At 39.0% G+C, this 15,552-nt stretch overlaps 1 protein-coding gene across 1 annotated transcript; it reads right to left on the bottom strand.

Moving 5' to 3' along the window:
* On the bottom strand, positions 9,437-15,460 carry LOC109829104 (protein-lysine N-methyltransferase mettl10-like). Its single transcript, XM_020396203.1, has 7 exons — positions 15,171-15,460; positions 13,057-13,185; positions 12,607-12,804; positions 11,158-11,254; positions 10,338-10,441; positions 10,029-10,080; positions 9,437-9,939 (listed from the first exon to the last, which is right to left on the bottom strand). The coding sequence occupies exons 1-7, from the start codon at positions 15,338-15,340 to the stop codon at positions 9,739-9,741; spliced, it is 951 nt and encodes a 316-aa protein (XP_020251792.1). The 5' UTR covers positions 15,341-15,460; the 3' UTR covers positions 9,437-9,738.

The following is a 15,552-nucleotide window of genomic DNA, read 5'->3' as shown; positions in this document are numbered from 1 at the left end:
TGAGGAAATGGTCTCCACTACCAAGGCATCTTGGTCATCATTTCCTCGAAACTCATGCGGGTCTTCGTCACCCATATGCTTGAGCATGCTCTCAACTTGTTCCCCTTGGCGGAGTAAGTCTTTCCATGAGCGAGCTTCAACAGCGCCCATATTGGACAGAACGCTGATGAAGAGATTATTCCGGCACATCTCGATGAGTGTGGCCTCGGAAACTTGATCGCGGGAATACAGCGATCGGTTTCTGAATCTCTTGACAAAGTTGCTTACAGACTCTGTCTTCCTCTGCTTCACAGTTAGCAGGGTGGCCATAGATACTTCTGTGTCATCGTGGAAGAATCTGGCTACGAAGAGCCTTTCCATGTCCTTCCAGCAGGTGATGGACCCGGGCTCCAATCTGCGAAACCATTCGAAAGCGACCCCCTTGAGGGTACCAACGAACAATCGAGTCATAATGGGATCGTTTCCCACTATGTGTCCAGTTTGCGCCTGGAAGTAGTAGATGTGGTGGGTAGGAGAACCCTTGCCATTGAACTGCAGGAGGTCCAGCGGCTCGAACTTTGCCGGGTAGGAGACCGCATCCCATTCAATTGGATACGGTCTGACAACCCCCAGCTTGTTCGCATGCTTCTGGAGCTTCAAGGCGTCGAGTTGACTTTGGAGATCGTCAAACCTCTTGTCTCTTGGGTTATGGCCCGAAGATGACGCTCCTCTAGATGACTCGGATGAGGAGTGAGAAGGAGTAGGCACCCGCTCTTTGTGCTTCAAGGATTTATGCGAAGCCCGCGAAGTCCTCTCTCTCTTCCTCTTCTTCTCGCTCAGGAGCTGCTCCAACATCTCCTTTAGGGAGTCGATGGTTGCTTGTTGCTCGTCGAGCCTCCTAGACATCTCCTCAGGGATGTCAGTCATGTGCACACTCACGTGCATGCCTCGAATTGAGCTTGAAGTCTACGACGTTGCCGTTGCCGAGCAATCGCCGCCGTCTTGGTCAGAGACGGACGTCAGATCCGTGCAGGCAAACAGAGTGGCCACCCCCATTTGGGCGTGAGCGTGTTGGCGAGGTTCAGGCTGGCGAGGTTCGCCCGTCAGGCGAGATTGGCACAGTGTGCCTGCGCCTGTCTGGCGAGCTGTTGCTTCGCCTTTCTGGCGATCTTGGGCCGTCAGGCGAGCTTGGTGAAGTTCGCTTGTTTGACGAAGCCCTCTTAAACTGCAGAGTTCGCCAGGTGCCCTTGGTTCGCCAAAATTGAGCACCTTGCTCACAGAGTGGGGCTCGCTTAAACTGCTAGGCTCGCCCGATTTGAGCGGTTCGCCAAAAATAGAAACCTGGCTCAAGTGGTTGGGCTCGCCTAAACTGCTAGGCTTGCCCGATTTGAGCGGTTTGCCAAAATCGGGAACCTGGCTCAAAGAGATGGGCTCGCCTAAACTGCTAGGCTCCCCCGATTTGAGCGGTTCGCCAAAAATGGGAACCTGGCTCAAGAGGTTGATTCGCCTCAAGCCTGAATAAGGTTCACCCGTACTGGGAACCTGGCTCAAGAGGTTGATTCCTCTCAAGCCTGAATAATAATTCAGGCTGTCGTGGGGGATGAGGGATTGTGCCTCGAGACGAGCGAGAGCTTTTCGTCGCCGTTGTTTGGATCTTTTTGAACGAGGAGCGTTCATGTCGACGGGTCGACACGAATTGTTGATTCCTTTTGCACAGGGGTCTGCGAGGATCGTTCATCGACCCATTCAACAGCCCCTAGACCTGCATTCTCGAGTCTCGGCTCGGCCTCAACTGATTTAGGGGGAAAAGAACCCCCTGTCTCAGCTTGGGTAGATCCTTCAGGCTTGGTTGCCTCAGCCTCTTGGGGCTGGGCCACCCGCACGACTCTGCAGTTATCGCGAGATGTATTGCCGCCAGAAGAGGACGATCGTAAGTACCCCTCGAATTTGATCACAAGGGACTCAACAGTAGTCCCCGCAGTAGCTTCGTCAGACTGCGCCACCACCAATTCATCTGAATGAACGGATTCTCCCACTGTGGTCGTCATCTTCTGTATGTGTAAATTTTGATCTCCCGAAAACATGAGGTTTCGTTTGTATTAATAAGAAAGCTTATTACAAACTAATAATCAAATGTTTACAACAGAAGCGGAGGGAAGGCCCTCCTTGTTTAACGTGGGTTCTTCGGTGGCGATAGGATGCCTCGCTCGGTGCTCGCGCCGAGTCTGCTTCCCTTGGACGATCCGATCGAAGTTGCTAGAGAGCTTCAGTGGGTCTTCTAGTTTACCGGCGATCGGGGCTCAGAACTAGGAAGTGGCGCTGCAATGCAAAAGTGATGCAGAGAGTTTGTCGTCGACTCCGTTGGGAGTCGAGAGCCAGTGGTTCAGTTAACTGATTGAATTAATCAATTAACTATGTGTGAACCTCTTTCCTGTAGCCGGGCGAGGTTCTTAAATAGAGGAGAGATGGCGTGGTCGCTCCTTGAATCATGAGATGTGACCATACACTGTTGAGAGACATCTTGTCGCTCCTCTGTACTACGAACCATCACTCGATATGTTGTGCTTCACGTCCTGTCGCCTAGGAGTGGGAAGGTCCACCCTCGTATGTGAGACAGCGGCTGTCCATTACTCGAGTGGATTGGGCCAGCTCACTGTGCGCTGGCGGTTCCAGCTCTTGACTTGGACCGATTAGCTGAGTTGCATTTATGAACGCACATGTTGATCTGGCACCTGCCCGATCACTCGTACTGTGCGCGGCCATTCGGCGGGCCTGGAGTACTGTGCCTTCTCTTTTCGGGTCGAGAGAGGTGGGAAAGCGGGTTCCCGGTACTCGAGTGGGCATGGACAGCTCGCCGAATGACGGCGGATCCGGCTCCTGATTCGGACAGCCGAGGTGAGCTGCATTTATGAATGTTCAGGTCGACTCGACACCTGCCCAATCATTCGTACTGTGAGCGGCCGCTTGACGGTCTTGGGGTACTGTGCCCTCTCCCTTGATTTGTGGGATTTGACCACTGATGTAACTGTTCCCATACTCCAAGTGGGCAGTTGACAGTGAGCTGGCGAGTCTGCAGCTTGGGTCTGCAGGCGAGCTTAGGACTGCAGGCAGACTTGGGTCTACAGGCGAGCTTGCAGGCGAGCTGAGTCTGCAGGCGAGTTTGGGACTGCAGGCAGACTTGGGGTCTGCAGGCGGATTTGAGACTGCAGGCGAATTTCGAGCTGCAGGCGAGCAGGCAAACTTGGGGTCTGCAGGCGGATTTGAGACTGCAGGCGAATTTCGAGCTGCAGGCGAGCAGGCAAACTTCGAGATGGGGCCATCCGAACCAAGCCAAAGGCTTTGGTTCGCTTCCTCCGTTTCGCCAAATTCCTTACGGTTTGGGAGATATATGTGTTTTCCCCTTTTTATCAGTGTTTTTCCCCTTTTTTGCCTTTTTCGGGTGAGGTTTTAGCAGTTTTGTTCTGAACTTCTTTGATAAGGATTTAAAGGTAATTTTTATTGCCTACAAGGTGTTAGACCCTAGAGGGGGTGATTAGGATCTTATGCTAGTCTAATCCGATTTTATGCCAATTAAAACTAATAACAAGTTATCCTAGCAAGTATGAAATACAACAAGATATATGAGCTAGGATAAGTAATATGAACAAAGAGATATATCCTAGCAAAGAGGATATGATGAAATATATGCAAGGATATATAAACTGATGCAATGGTAAAATAAACATAAACTAGATAGTGAGTTAAATAAACAATGAGCAATACACAATGGCGATATAAGATATGAACATGAAAATAAGTGTGTCAATGCAATCACAAACAAATGATATGATCACGGAGTTTGGTCCCCACGACCTACGTCTCTGTTCCTCACCTCGAGGAGATCTCCACTATCACAACCGGGTTTTCTACGCTCACCCGAATAACGTTTACACCACACAATATCGGTTTTCAACGCTCACCGATCAACGTCCACACCTCACACTCGATTTTCTAGTTCACCGAAAACTTCTCAATTCACACTCTCACAATGTCGGTTTTCAACGCTCACCGATCAACGTCTACACCTCACACTCGGTTTTCTAGCTCACCGAAAACTTTACAACACTAACAATGTAACAACAAATGATTTGTTCTCTAATACAAGACGAGAACTCAATTAAGCACAACTCAATGTTATAATCTCTCACAACCCTAATATACTATGTATGTAAATACTAAAAGCTCAATGTGGGTGTGTGTAACAAAGAGATTAATCAAATCTTAAACTCAATATAAAACTAGCTTTAATAAAATGGTAAACTAACAAATAGATATAAAGCTAGAAATAGAGTTTAGAAAACTTCTCAATGGATCAAGAGATTGAGGGAGGATGGTTGGATGCTAAAGCACCAATAGGATCTCCTCAAGCTCTTGTGAAATTGATTTCACAAACTCAAAACTCTCAATTGCTTAAAAGCTTCTTAAACACATTTTTAAACAAACACTAAACAAGTTTAAACCCTTGTTAAACTTTTTAAAACATCTCTTGGATTGCCATGAGAACTGAGATCAATGGAGTGTTTATAGCCTCCCAAAACCTCAGCCAAAAGCCCAACAGAAATGATAAAAAAACCAACAGAATCGAAAATTAGATTCTGTACAAAATGACCGTTAGAGTGAACGGCGGTCGACGGGGGGGGGGGGGGGGAGCCATTTTCGAGGCTCAGAAAATTCCAGAAACTTTGACGGTCGACCGTGGCGGTCGACCATGGGAATTTTCGAGCTGACGGTCGACGTGACGATCAACCGCGAAAGTTGCTGATGGCTCCGTAGGGAAAATCAAAGGCGCGGTCGACCGTGGCGGTCGACCGTAAACTGACATATGAGAAAACAAGTTTGAAAGTTAATTGGCGCGGTCGACCGTGGCGGTCGACCGTAAACTGACATATGAGAAAACAAGTTTGAAAGTTAATTTTCTGATTTTAAAACCATGTTTAAAAATATCAAATAAATTCTAAAAAATATAAAACTTTGAAAAATGATTGTAGACATGATAATAAACATGCTACAAAGACTGGTTTTCAAAAAGGACTTCCCAAATAAAAAATATCATCATTTTGCAAAATAGTCCAAAACATGAAAATATATACATATGAGTTTTGACATTTTAGCTTAACCATGTTTTGAAACAATACAAAATAATTTTATAGACTTAAAGAAAGATGTAAACTATTGTTATGAAGTCTATAAATAATGAATATATTATTTTTACAAATACACATATAATGCACTAAAACATGATTTCATTGAACTAAATAAAATTGATAATGATGAAATCATATATATGCATGTAAGTATGAAACAAAAATATGTTTTCTAATTATATTCAATTGTTTCATATTAAAACTTAAAAACTATCAAACTAAAACATATATGTGTATATATATATATATAACTATATATATACAAAACCAAAACGTGTATGTGTGTATATGATTGAGCTTAAAGTACTAACACACATAATATAAACCTAAAACTAAATTTATCCAAGCTTGTGATATTCAACGAAGCTCTATCTTGGTACACTCGCGGATGAAGCTTGAACTTGAATCTTTAACTTGAATTGCAAGGCTTCAACCACTATTCCACCAACCTTCATTTGATATAATCGTTATGGCGCAAGCCATCCATCCTCCAACACGTTGTTTGCCTAGAATAAATACAAAAACACAAATACTAGACAAACAACATTTCCATCCTCCAACACGTTGTTTGCCTAGAATAAATACAAAAACACAAATACTAGACAAACAACATTAGAAGTAAATTGTCTAGAATAAATACAAAAACACAAATACTAGACAAACAACATTAGAAGTAAATTGTTTGTTAAACATCATTAAAACAAGAAGCCCAACAATGAGAGCCAGAGACAAATGTGAACGCGCAAATGTGAACGCGCGTGGGGACCACATGCAAGTGTGAACTAGGTTTATAAAGAGATGTGGTTTTCTCTAGGGTTTTTTGTGTGCGAGGTGAGGGGAAATCAAAAGGCAGCGTGCAGAGCTGTGCAAAGGCAGAGGTGTGCGGCTTTGGAGAAAATCGCAGGAGCAAAAAGGGTGTGTGTGCAGAACTTTAGGCTTCGTGCAAATAAGCTTTTGTGCTGTTGAGAGAGATAATTGTGTGAGAGGTTTGAGAGATTGTGTGAGGGTTTAATTTGTGAGGACTGTAAACCCTAATGTATTCTCTCCTCTCTAATAGTAGATATTCCCCCTCCTTGCCCCGTGGACGTAGGCAGTTTGCCGAACCACATAAAATCGTTTGTTTTGTGTTTGTGGTCATTATAATAGTTTTTAGGATCCATCGACAAGTCAGTCTTAGAACTGATGAGAGGAAGAGCCGATATCTCACTTTGTTGAGATATTCGCTTCAGTCGACAAGTCAGTCTTAGAACTGATGAGAGGAAGAGCCGATATCTCACTTTGTTGAGATATTCGCTTCAGATTCTTGTTTCGATATCTCACTTTGTTGAGATATTCGCTTCAGATTCTTGTTTCCTTGGTGAGACGGGAATTCTTATTGAGATCTTTTTCTCTTATTGTGCATCAGAAACTCTGCCAAAATTTCTGCCGTGCACAACAGTATACGCAAACAAAAATCATAATTGTCTACTATAAATGGTAAACTATATATGGTTTAATAAATGAACTTTTCAAATTGCAATGTAAACTTAATATGCGTACCCCTTGTGATAGAGTAGTAATTTGAGATTTTGCAGGGTTCTCAGTGACACTGAACTGCGTGTCCATGAAGTCGGACGCTGAGGATGGATGCCGCTGAAAAAGCTTCTCAAATTTAAAAAAAAAACAAAAAAGAAGAAGAAGAGAAGGGGTAAATTTCACACAAAAACCACTAATGTTGGACTGTTTTGCATAAGATTATAACATACTCGTTATTAGGAATTTTGTTTTTTAATAAGAATTTTTTTACTGAACTACAATATAGTGATAGGAGTTACGATGCAAACATGGACAAGTCTTAAAATGGAATAATTGTTAAAATGGGGATAATTTTGAAAATGAGATAATTTTTTGAAGTGATATATCTGATAAAATGGTATGGGATAATTTTTTATAATTAAGAAATATTAGTATTACAAATTAATAATTTGTTTACAGTTTACTATAATATGTTAACTGATCTTGAATAACTATTGGTTAGAGTATGAATATTGACATACTATCATTTATTATAATATATATTTGCAACTTTTTGATTTGTTTTGCATTATCTTTGTAGAAGAAGTCTAAAAATATTTAAAGTTTTGATATTTCCTTTTTCGTTGCTCCACATCTTTTTCCCTCATCCCTAAATATAGCCAACTTTCCCTCTATTTCCAAGTGTATGAAAGAGGAAAAGTTTAGACCTTTTATGGCTTAATGTCAACTTTCCTTCATCTGCGGAACTTTTGTATCTACCATATTGTCAACTTTCCCTCTCCTAAGTGATTTTATCCGTATCTTTTTTTTTTTAGAAAAAAATTGGAGAGGGAAATTATTTTCCAGTAATCTCCTTTTTTAATTATATTCTAATAATACAAAACAAGTTTAATTTTGGAAATTAATTATGTCAACACTGAAATTATCTTTCTCAGCAGTTATAATTATTTATTGCAATTCCCTGCATATTATCATATAACTATTTTGTTCAAAATGTAGCAATCACTCTAAAAAATTTAAAACACTACAAATCAAAATTCAAATTTAGTGATCTTTTCTATAAAAAAAAAGCGAATTATACTTATTTAATTAACAAATCTCATCAATTAAACTCATATAACAAACATAAAGTCAGGGGGGGAACCTGTTCAAGGGGATAATAAGGATCATGAACAAAATCAGGCAACAAAACAGCAACAAACACAACAGCCTCAACTCTCTCAGGTACCGTTTGACAAAGGGTTAAGTGAGGGGTTAAGGAGACTTAACCCATTCTTAACCCGCCAAACATAAAAAATCTATACAAGGGTTAAAGTGGGTTAACCTTTCATAATTTGTCAAACATAAAAAATATAGAAGGGTTAAGCTAACCCCTCTAGAGGGATTAAAATGAGTTAACCCCTCAAAATGAGGGGTTTACTAATACTTCTATTTAGAATGATTAAGAGTTTAACCCTTCTAATTATAAAGAAAATAGTTAAAATCATTGTTATTCCCAAACACTAAAACTGATCACAAAGGCTAAAATAAAACTTATTTAACGGGTTAATAATTTAGTCCTTCAGATTATCGAATAGGCTAAGTATATTAATCCTTCTCTGTAACCAAACCTACACTCAGCCCACCAAAGCTATGACCAACCAAGACCACCTTCTCACCGGCTGGAACCTTTTCGACAATATTGATCAACGGCCGAGAATACTCGGTAAACGTCGATATCTAGCCAATCCGACGGTCGTCAATCCCCGAAGCCGCAAGGTCCGGGACCGTTATTTGTTGGCCGGCGGCTTGGAGCATTGTGGCTAGTTTGTACCACGACCATGCTCCATGACATGCTCCGTGGACTAGGACTATGTGGTGTTTCATTGAATGTTTGTTTTGATTTGAGGAGTGAGAGCAGAATAAAGAGTGCAAATATAGTGTTACATAGTCTCCATGATATCCTATATACCTGTATATTAGTTAGTATATTCTCTCTTTATTTTCTATATGGTATTTAGCTTTTCTATATTAAATCTCTTATCATATTAACAAAAGTTGCGTCATATTTAAGGATATGAAAGAAAGACAAAAAATAAAATCTTAATTAGAACAGTGTTTTTAATGTAGAGCAATAAACATTTAGCATCTTGTTCTTAGCTCTTGTACCCTAGCTCAGAACACATAATGATGGATGTAGTACTGGACTGAAACCCCTTTTCTACAGGGGACCATGGTCCATAAATTGTAGTAAGTGTCCAGCGACATATGAATCAATATTGATAAGTGTACATAGAAATCTTGAGAAGAGAGATAAGAATACAAACATACTTTGATGCTTCATTCTCTTAGCTATCTAAGGAGCAGAGTTTCCTGTTCTCGCTTGGATACATATAGAGAGCAATTTATTTTTAGGGTAGATTTCAAAAAACTAACAAGAACATTCCAGTAAATTTCTCACAAAGTTATCATAATTTTTTTTTTACTAACTATCATTATCTTCTTTTGTTAGATTAATACGTCTAACCGGTAATTAGGATAAGTTCTTAGACAAGTATACATATCCTCTATATTACACTTCATCCGCTCCTTTAGCTAAGTTAACGTTTTATCCAAGTCATTACGATTAGCACCAATTTTTTAATAAGTGATGATAATTTTCTACTGATCTTGAGAGTTCATGACAGTGTTTCTAATAAAACTTGTTCATAGTATTTCTAAATTAAATGCTAATTTAGAATTTTCTGCGTGCAACATTTACTACATTTACAATTTCAATGTACCAAACAACCTCTTAAACTAATGCTATAGGGATTAACTGATGCACTCATCAGTACATTCACCAATACAATACAAGCTCATCAACCGCAAATAATGGCATCTTTGAAGATTGCTGGAAAATTCTAAAAGCTTCTTTAGAAAACCATCACACAATCCATAAAAAAAACGCCGATAAACAACAAGCTTAGGGTACAATTGGTGAAATGCATAAAGAAACACAACCAACCCAGAGCGTAGAGAAGAGGCTGCTCCTGTCACCTAGTTCATTCACGCTCCTGTACAATGTTAACTCTTGTAAGGCTCACTTTCGAACGAAGGCAACGAGGAACACATGAGACCCTCCGTCACCATCGTGAGATGTCTCGAAATGATCAAGGTATTGGAAGACAGCAGGTTCTCCGCCTTCTTCTTGGTGTAGTCCATCAGCCCTTATCCTTCTTCTGTTTAGGGTCTCCACCTCTTGCAGTAACTCATCCTTCATGTTGTTGCATGATGCAATGACCTAGTAATAGAAATGAATAAGATACCATTACAGCCTACAGCGAGAGAAGAAACTATATTTTGTGTAACTAGATTTACAAGGTTGCATACCAGTGTTCCGCCGGAAGCAACCAAGTTTGATACAGACTCCCAATATGAAATTCTGAAATCATTACCAGAAACAAATTATTAGTTGAAATGGTGTAATGTTGCACCAGATTAGGCTCACAAACAAAATTTTCACTTGAGATCGACAACATGAGCCATTAAAATGCATGAGAGCTACACAAAATGAGTTGTGTTTTCTATCCTGATGATAGTTGATGCACTCACTCTAAATGTTAAGATAGATAAACAAATGAATATGACAGCCCGATACAATAAAACTGTGAGTACCGTAACATTGTATATTGTATTTACCTTTTAGCTGGACCATCTGGATGCATCCCAATGGAATCTAGAGTGCCCTTGTCCATGACAAGGTGGTATTTTTTATCCAGTTTACTCTCTAGAATATCATCAACCTATAAAAAGTCCCATGAGCCCAAGTTATGAAACCCAGATTCATAATTATAAATATTAATACTACATAATTGTACCATATTTAACTACAAAAGAGGAAATAAAAGAGTTGATAATGCAGTAACAAGTGATTTGCTATGGCCCAATGTTTAATCCGTTGAGAGGAAGTTTTTCACTATATCAGGAAGAAGGTGGAAGTTTACCACCTTTTTTGTTCATAGTGGATTATAATTATGCGACTAAAATTACGATGATATAAAAGGAACCTTTAGCTAATGAGCTACTAGATGTTTAACCATTGAACTTGCGCATAAATAGATGTTTAAGCTTTGAAGCCAACAGGGAAAATTATTTATCAACGAGCAGCAAATATGAGCAATTTCCGGGGTTAGTAGCTTGCCAACAAGAGCATGCTACTTCAAATTCAATTGAGTAGTTCATGCCGAAGAGGTTATTGATATATGATTTCTGTGATTAAGGTAAGCTGTAAGATACTAAGTGTGACAGAAGGTCCAAAAAGATGATTTTTGACAACTATAAATACTGTAATTGAACTTCTACAACAGCAAACATCTGTTGCTAGATGTAACCAGCCAGTATAGCAACAAGGATATTGCATGTGACCACGTGATATTGCAAACTAGATGTAACAACTCAACAATAATGCAGTCACCATTAGATGATATGGATGGTTTCTTACAACAAACAAATGACATACCAAAAATTTAATGTAGGAAAAACCATCACGAGCAGCAAGGTCCTGTGCAAGTTTAATTGCTGCTCTGCTATAATCAATTCCAGTCAGATCAGAAAACCTGGAGGTTGATTTGTCAGCAATTCTTCTTGTAATAGATAAATACAAACTAACTATGCTGGTTGTTGAAACTACAATATTAGAAGCCAACCTGCTCCTATTAGAAATTTGGACAAGGCCCTACAATTAACAGCAGTTACTAACTTAACTGTCACAATCTTAAAAAACATCAAGCAACAATGTACACACACCATAAGGATAAATAACTAGCATTAAATTTATATATTTTTGAGCCAGGTGGTTTTAGGTGTAAATTTTACCTAACTGCACAGGTTTATAAAAAAATCTGTTGAAATTATAATTGCAGAAATATGCTAAGATAAACAAGCATATAAGACCAACAACGCTTTATGGATCAGAATGACAGAAATAAAAAACATGTGCAAAAAATGAGTGTAGAAAAAATGTGAATGTTACAATGTTCTAGTAGATATACATTAAAAGACTGTATAAGAAACAAATGCATTCGTAGGAGGTTAGAAGTTCCTCCTATCGAGGATAAAATGAGAGAGAATTGATTGAATGTTTTGGACATGTAGAATGGAAGTCACTAAATGCACTAGTTAGGAGAAAATTGATAAAATTGTAGTTAACGAGGCAAAAAGGACTAAAGGTAGACTTAGAGAACATGGTCAAAAATTATTTAAGAAGGATATGATAATACCTAATGGAGGGATGACCCATAATAGAAATGAACGAAAGAAAATAATTTTTGTAGCCGAACAGAGAAAGGATAAATGGTCTGTAGTAGTTGTTGTTGATGCTGTTTTGTCAACCCAAAATAGTATAGCCCAATAGATCAACCAACATTTTCAATATACATCTAAGAAGATCGTTGATCACCAGTAGACTGTAGGCCTAACTGAACCAAAAATATTGGTTATAGATTGCAGAACGTATCAGGTAACACAGTGTTCCCACTTGAAAATACTCGTGTACATTTGTTCATACTTCGTCTCAAAAATAAGATGCATATGGTTTGCCTACTCTATCTCCTGGTCTGATAGAATGAATTGTACTGTGTCGCTGAAGAGAGTAAGATACAAGCTCTTTATCCCAAATCTATAAGCCATTGGAAAAACATATGCAAGTAAATTAATCTTCTCATCAATCTGCTATGAGAGTCCTCAAAGTAAATTCAAACAACCCTACATCACATGTCCTGCAGCATACTGTAATCCAATATTATCAAACAGAACTCTTCATGAGCCAAGATGGAATAGATCAGCATTGTTTTGAATATAAAGGATTCTCAACTTATATACACTTCAAAATGGGAAGAGCTAAAGAAATTTGTAAAAGGTTACTAATTAAATTTTGAAAATCAAGTTGACATATGCTCCAGAATAATACCCCTGCTTTGCAAGTTCCTGCAGAAGCAGACCGTTCCCAGTTCCAATGTCAAGTACACTCAAATTAGACAAGCCATTGTCAGAATCAGTTAATTCAGATTTACTACTGGTGCTGTTATCAGCATTCTGTCCCTGATATATGTTCATGCACAAACCTTTCGTCCAAGCCAGAGTAGCATCCATAACTTTGCTACCAAACCTGAAAAATATGGAACCGAATAACCAGTTTCTTTGTTAAGAAATACTCCACACAAAAAAATATGCAAATGTAAATTTAACCATAGATAAGAAAATTTTCCTGAAAATGTAAGGGAGAAATAGATCATAGGGTCACCATAATAATAAATATTACCAGGAATGATAGACCGTAAGGTCACCGACAAATGCATCATTTGTTTGTTTAGCTCAGAGCGCTTTCAGGATAAATGTTAATTATTTGACAAATACTCACCAAACTTCACTAGCACTTCCATGTTCATGAATATTTGTAAGGCATTCAGCATAAGTTGCATCCCAGTAGCTTTGTAATCCCAACATAGATGCTTCAACCTCATTTGCATCTGGCACATCCTTGTCAGAACTGCCTCACCAGTAAAATCACAAAGCTAAAAAATTAACAAAGTGGTATTTGAAAATATATCTTGATATTCATCATGGAACAAAGTGCCAACATGAGAGGAAATTGTTAATTGTGTGAAAAATAACATAGACCAAGATGGTTTGCAACTTGTAATGCATGCTTCTTTTGCTTTTATAAGTAGCAAGGACACAAAAAATGCATAAGAGCATGTAGCTATCTCAAAAAATTTGTAAGGAATAACCACAGTGATCAGGAATATTTCGAGTTAATCAGGCAAATGTTTTTTTGTTTTTTTCTTTTCCATTTTTTTCTTCTTCTTCTTTCTTTCTTTCTTTTTTTCTTTTTTTTTTTTTGGTGGGGGGGGGGGGGGGGGTTAGTAAAATGTTGTACAAAATACTGTTAGAATGTGCTGTGGAAATATATAACTATAGAAAAGATGATTTCCATGTGTAAGATTTGATAAAAATCACATGGAAAAGCATATGGAAAGTTGGAAACCATTCAAACAAAGGGTTAGCTCGAAAATTAAGCTGTTTGCACCCAATACCATTATAATAATTTAACTTACCTTGAAATTTGTTTTATATCTTATATGATAAATACACATTGACTTGAAACTTCTAATAACCTAAAAATGTACCTTAATGAAAAGGGGTGACATTACATTGGGGTTTCGACACTGATTTAAAAGTTTCTTTAAAAATAGCATTGGTATCATTTGGACTGAAAACATAACAGTTATTGAGCCAAAAGTATAATTCAATTACTGTCATGGACCTTTACTTAATCAAGAATAAGGAGTTTACCCAAGAGTGGGGCCAATGTTTAGATGCAGAGCCTAGCCTATATAGAAGTTAAAATTAGTGGGATCTGAGGGTGGAGCAGTTGAATTTTTTAAGCTTGACCAGTTCATTAGCTCTTCCCCCTGCTTCATTTTTTTTTCCCTCAAAATCTTCAAACTTGTAATGACTGCACTGAATACCGACTAAACCCGTGCGAATAATCATCAGCCAGGCATAACAAATTCAATCAACCAGGATGATGACAAGCTTCTCGGTAAGAAATTCAGTTTTATAGCAGAAGGCAAATGCTTAAAGTGAAAAAAACTGTAAACATCATACCAAATTTATGGAACCAAAAAGTTAAAAGAGCACGTGTGTGTGTGTGAACCCCCCTATTAACTTGGTGATATTTAACCACTTAGATTCTCAAAATTAATGTTATAAACCAGCTTCTAGAGTTTTTTTTAAACCGATTCAGATAAAAAAAACTTTCGGCTCAAATTTTTATAAGTCAAACATGTCTGTTTTGAGTTAACTGATTTTCTCTAGTGATCGAATCGGGTTGTATCGTCAATAGATCCTTCTGAAGAATTTTTCCTATAAAAGAGTAGCTCAGCTACATTCCTGTACGATGAATACAGCAAAAGATCATCCGTCCATAATAAGTTCATAAACCAGTCCATAATGCATCTCAATCTTTCATCAATTTAATAGAAATATATAATATCAATATTATATGCCCACAACAGGACCAACAAATCCTTTATGCCAAACTTTTGGGGTTTTCATTTTGTTAAAGAGTATAAAATTTTAACCTTCCATCCTCTCCAATTCAAATCCCGTCAGCCACAATTTTAAAGCAGTTAAAAGAATAACTGCATTAGTTCAGGTTTCAACTCATAAGAAGGACCATTAACTTGCAGGGGCATGTTAAAAGTATAAAATTACAACCCTTAACTCTCGCAACAACACTTCGGGGTCTCCTCATTGCCCTCCTTTCCTAGAATAACTGTTTGCATCATTCTTTTTTGTTTTAAACAACCTCAATTCTCAATCAATATGCGTTGGATAATGCAAGTCTTCATCTTCACGAAAAAGATTACACCTTTTCATCTCCAATCATTATCACAACACACCCGATCCAACAAATATTCACCAAAACTAAAGAAAGAAAATTAGAAGACTAAAAAAATAACTCATCACCTGTAATCTGAACTTGGCGGGAAATTGCCTCCGGAGAGGATCTCAGAGGCCTCCACGTGTCTCTGCTCGTCCTCGACGTTGCTCCCGTAGTCGCTCTTCACCGACCACGAGTCCGCCGCCACCGACCGGTCGTCGTCCGACACGAGATCCGCCGCCATTACCGTCGACATCGGATCCGAAACCCTAACCCTAACAAACAGAGAGAGAGAGAGAGAGAGAGAGAGAGAGAGAGAGGATTGGTCTCCGGGGTTGCAGGAACGATTCTCTCTTTGGAGAGGGTCCGGTTCTTTTTTATTTCGATCGGCGGAGACGCTTCCTCGGTTTTGTCAAAGCTATCAGATTGGGGCCTGGGTTTGGGATGTAATTACGATAGTGGCAGGTT

This window comes from Asparagus officinalis, chromosome 1 (assembly GCF_001876935.1).
Source record: "Asparagus officinalis chromosome 1, Aspof.V1, whole genome shotgun sequence".
Lineage (NCBI taxonomy): Eukaryota > Viridiplantae > Streptophyta > Magnoliopsida > Asparagales > Asparagaceae > Asparagus > Asparagus officinalis.
Note: the sequence above shows the minus strand (reverse complement) of the source record. Positions and strands in the feature narration are given on the sequence as shown.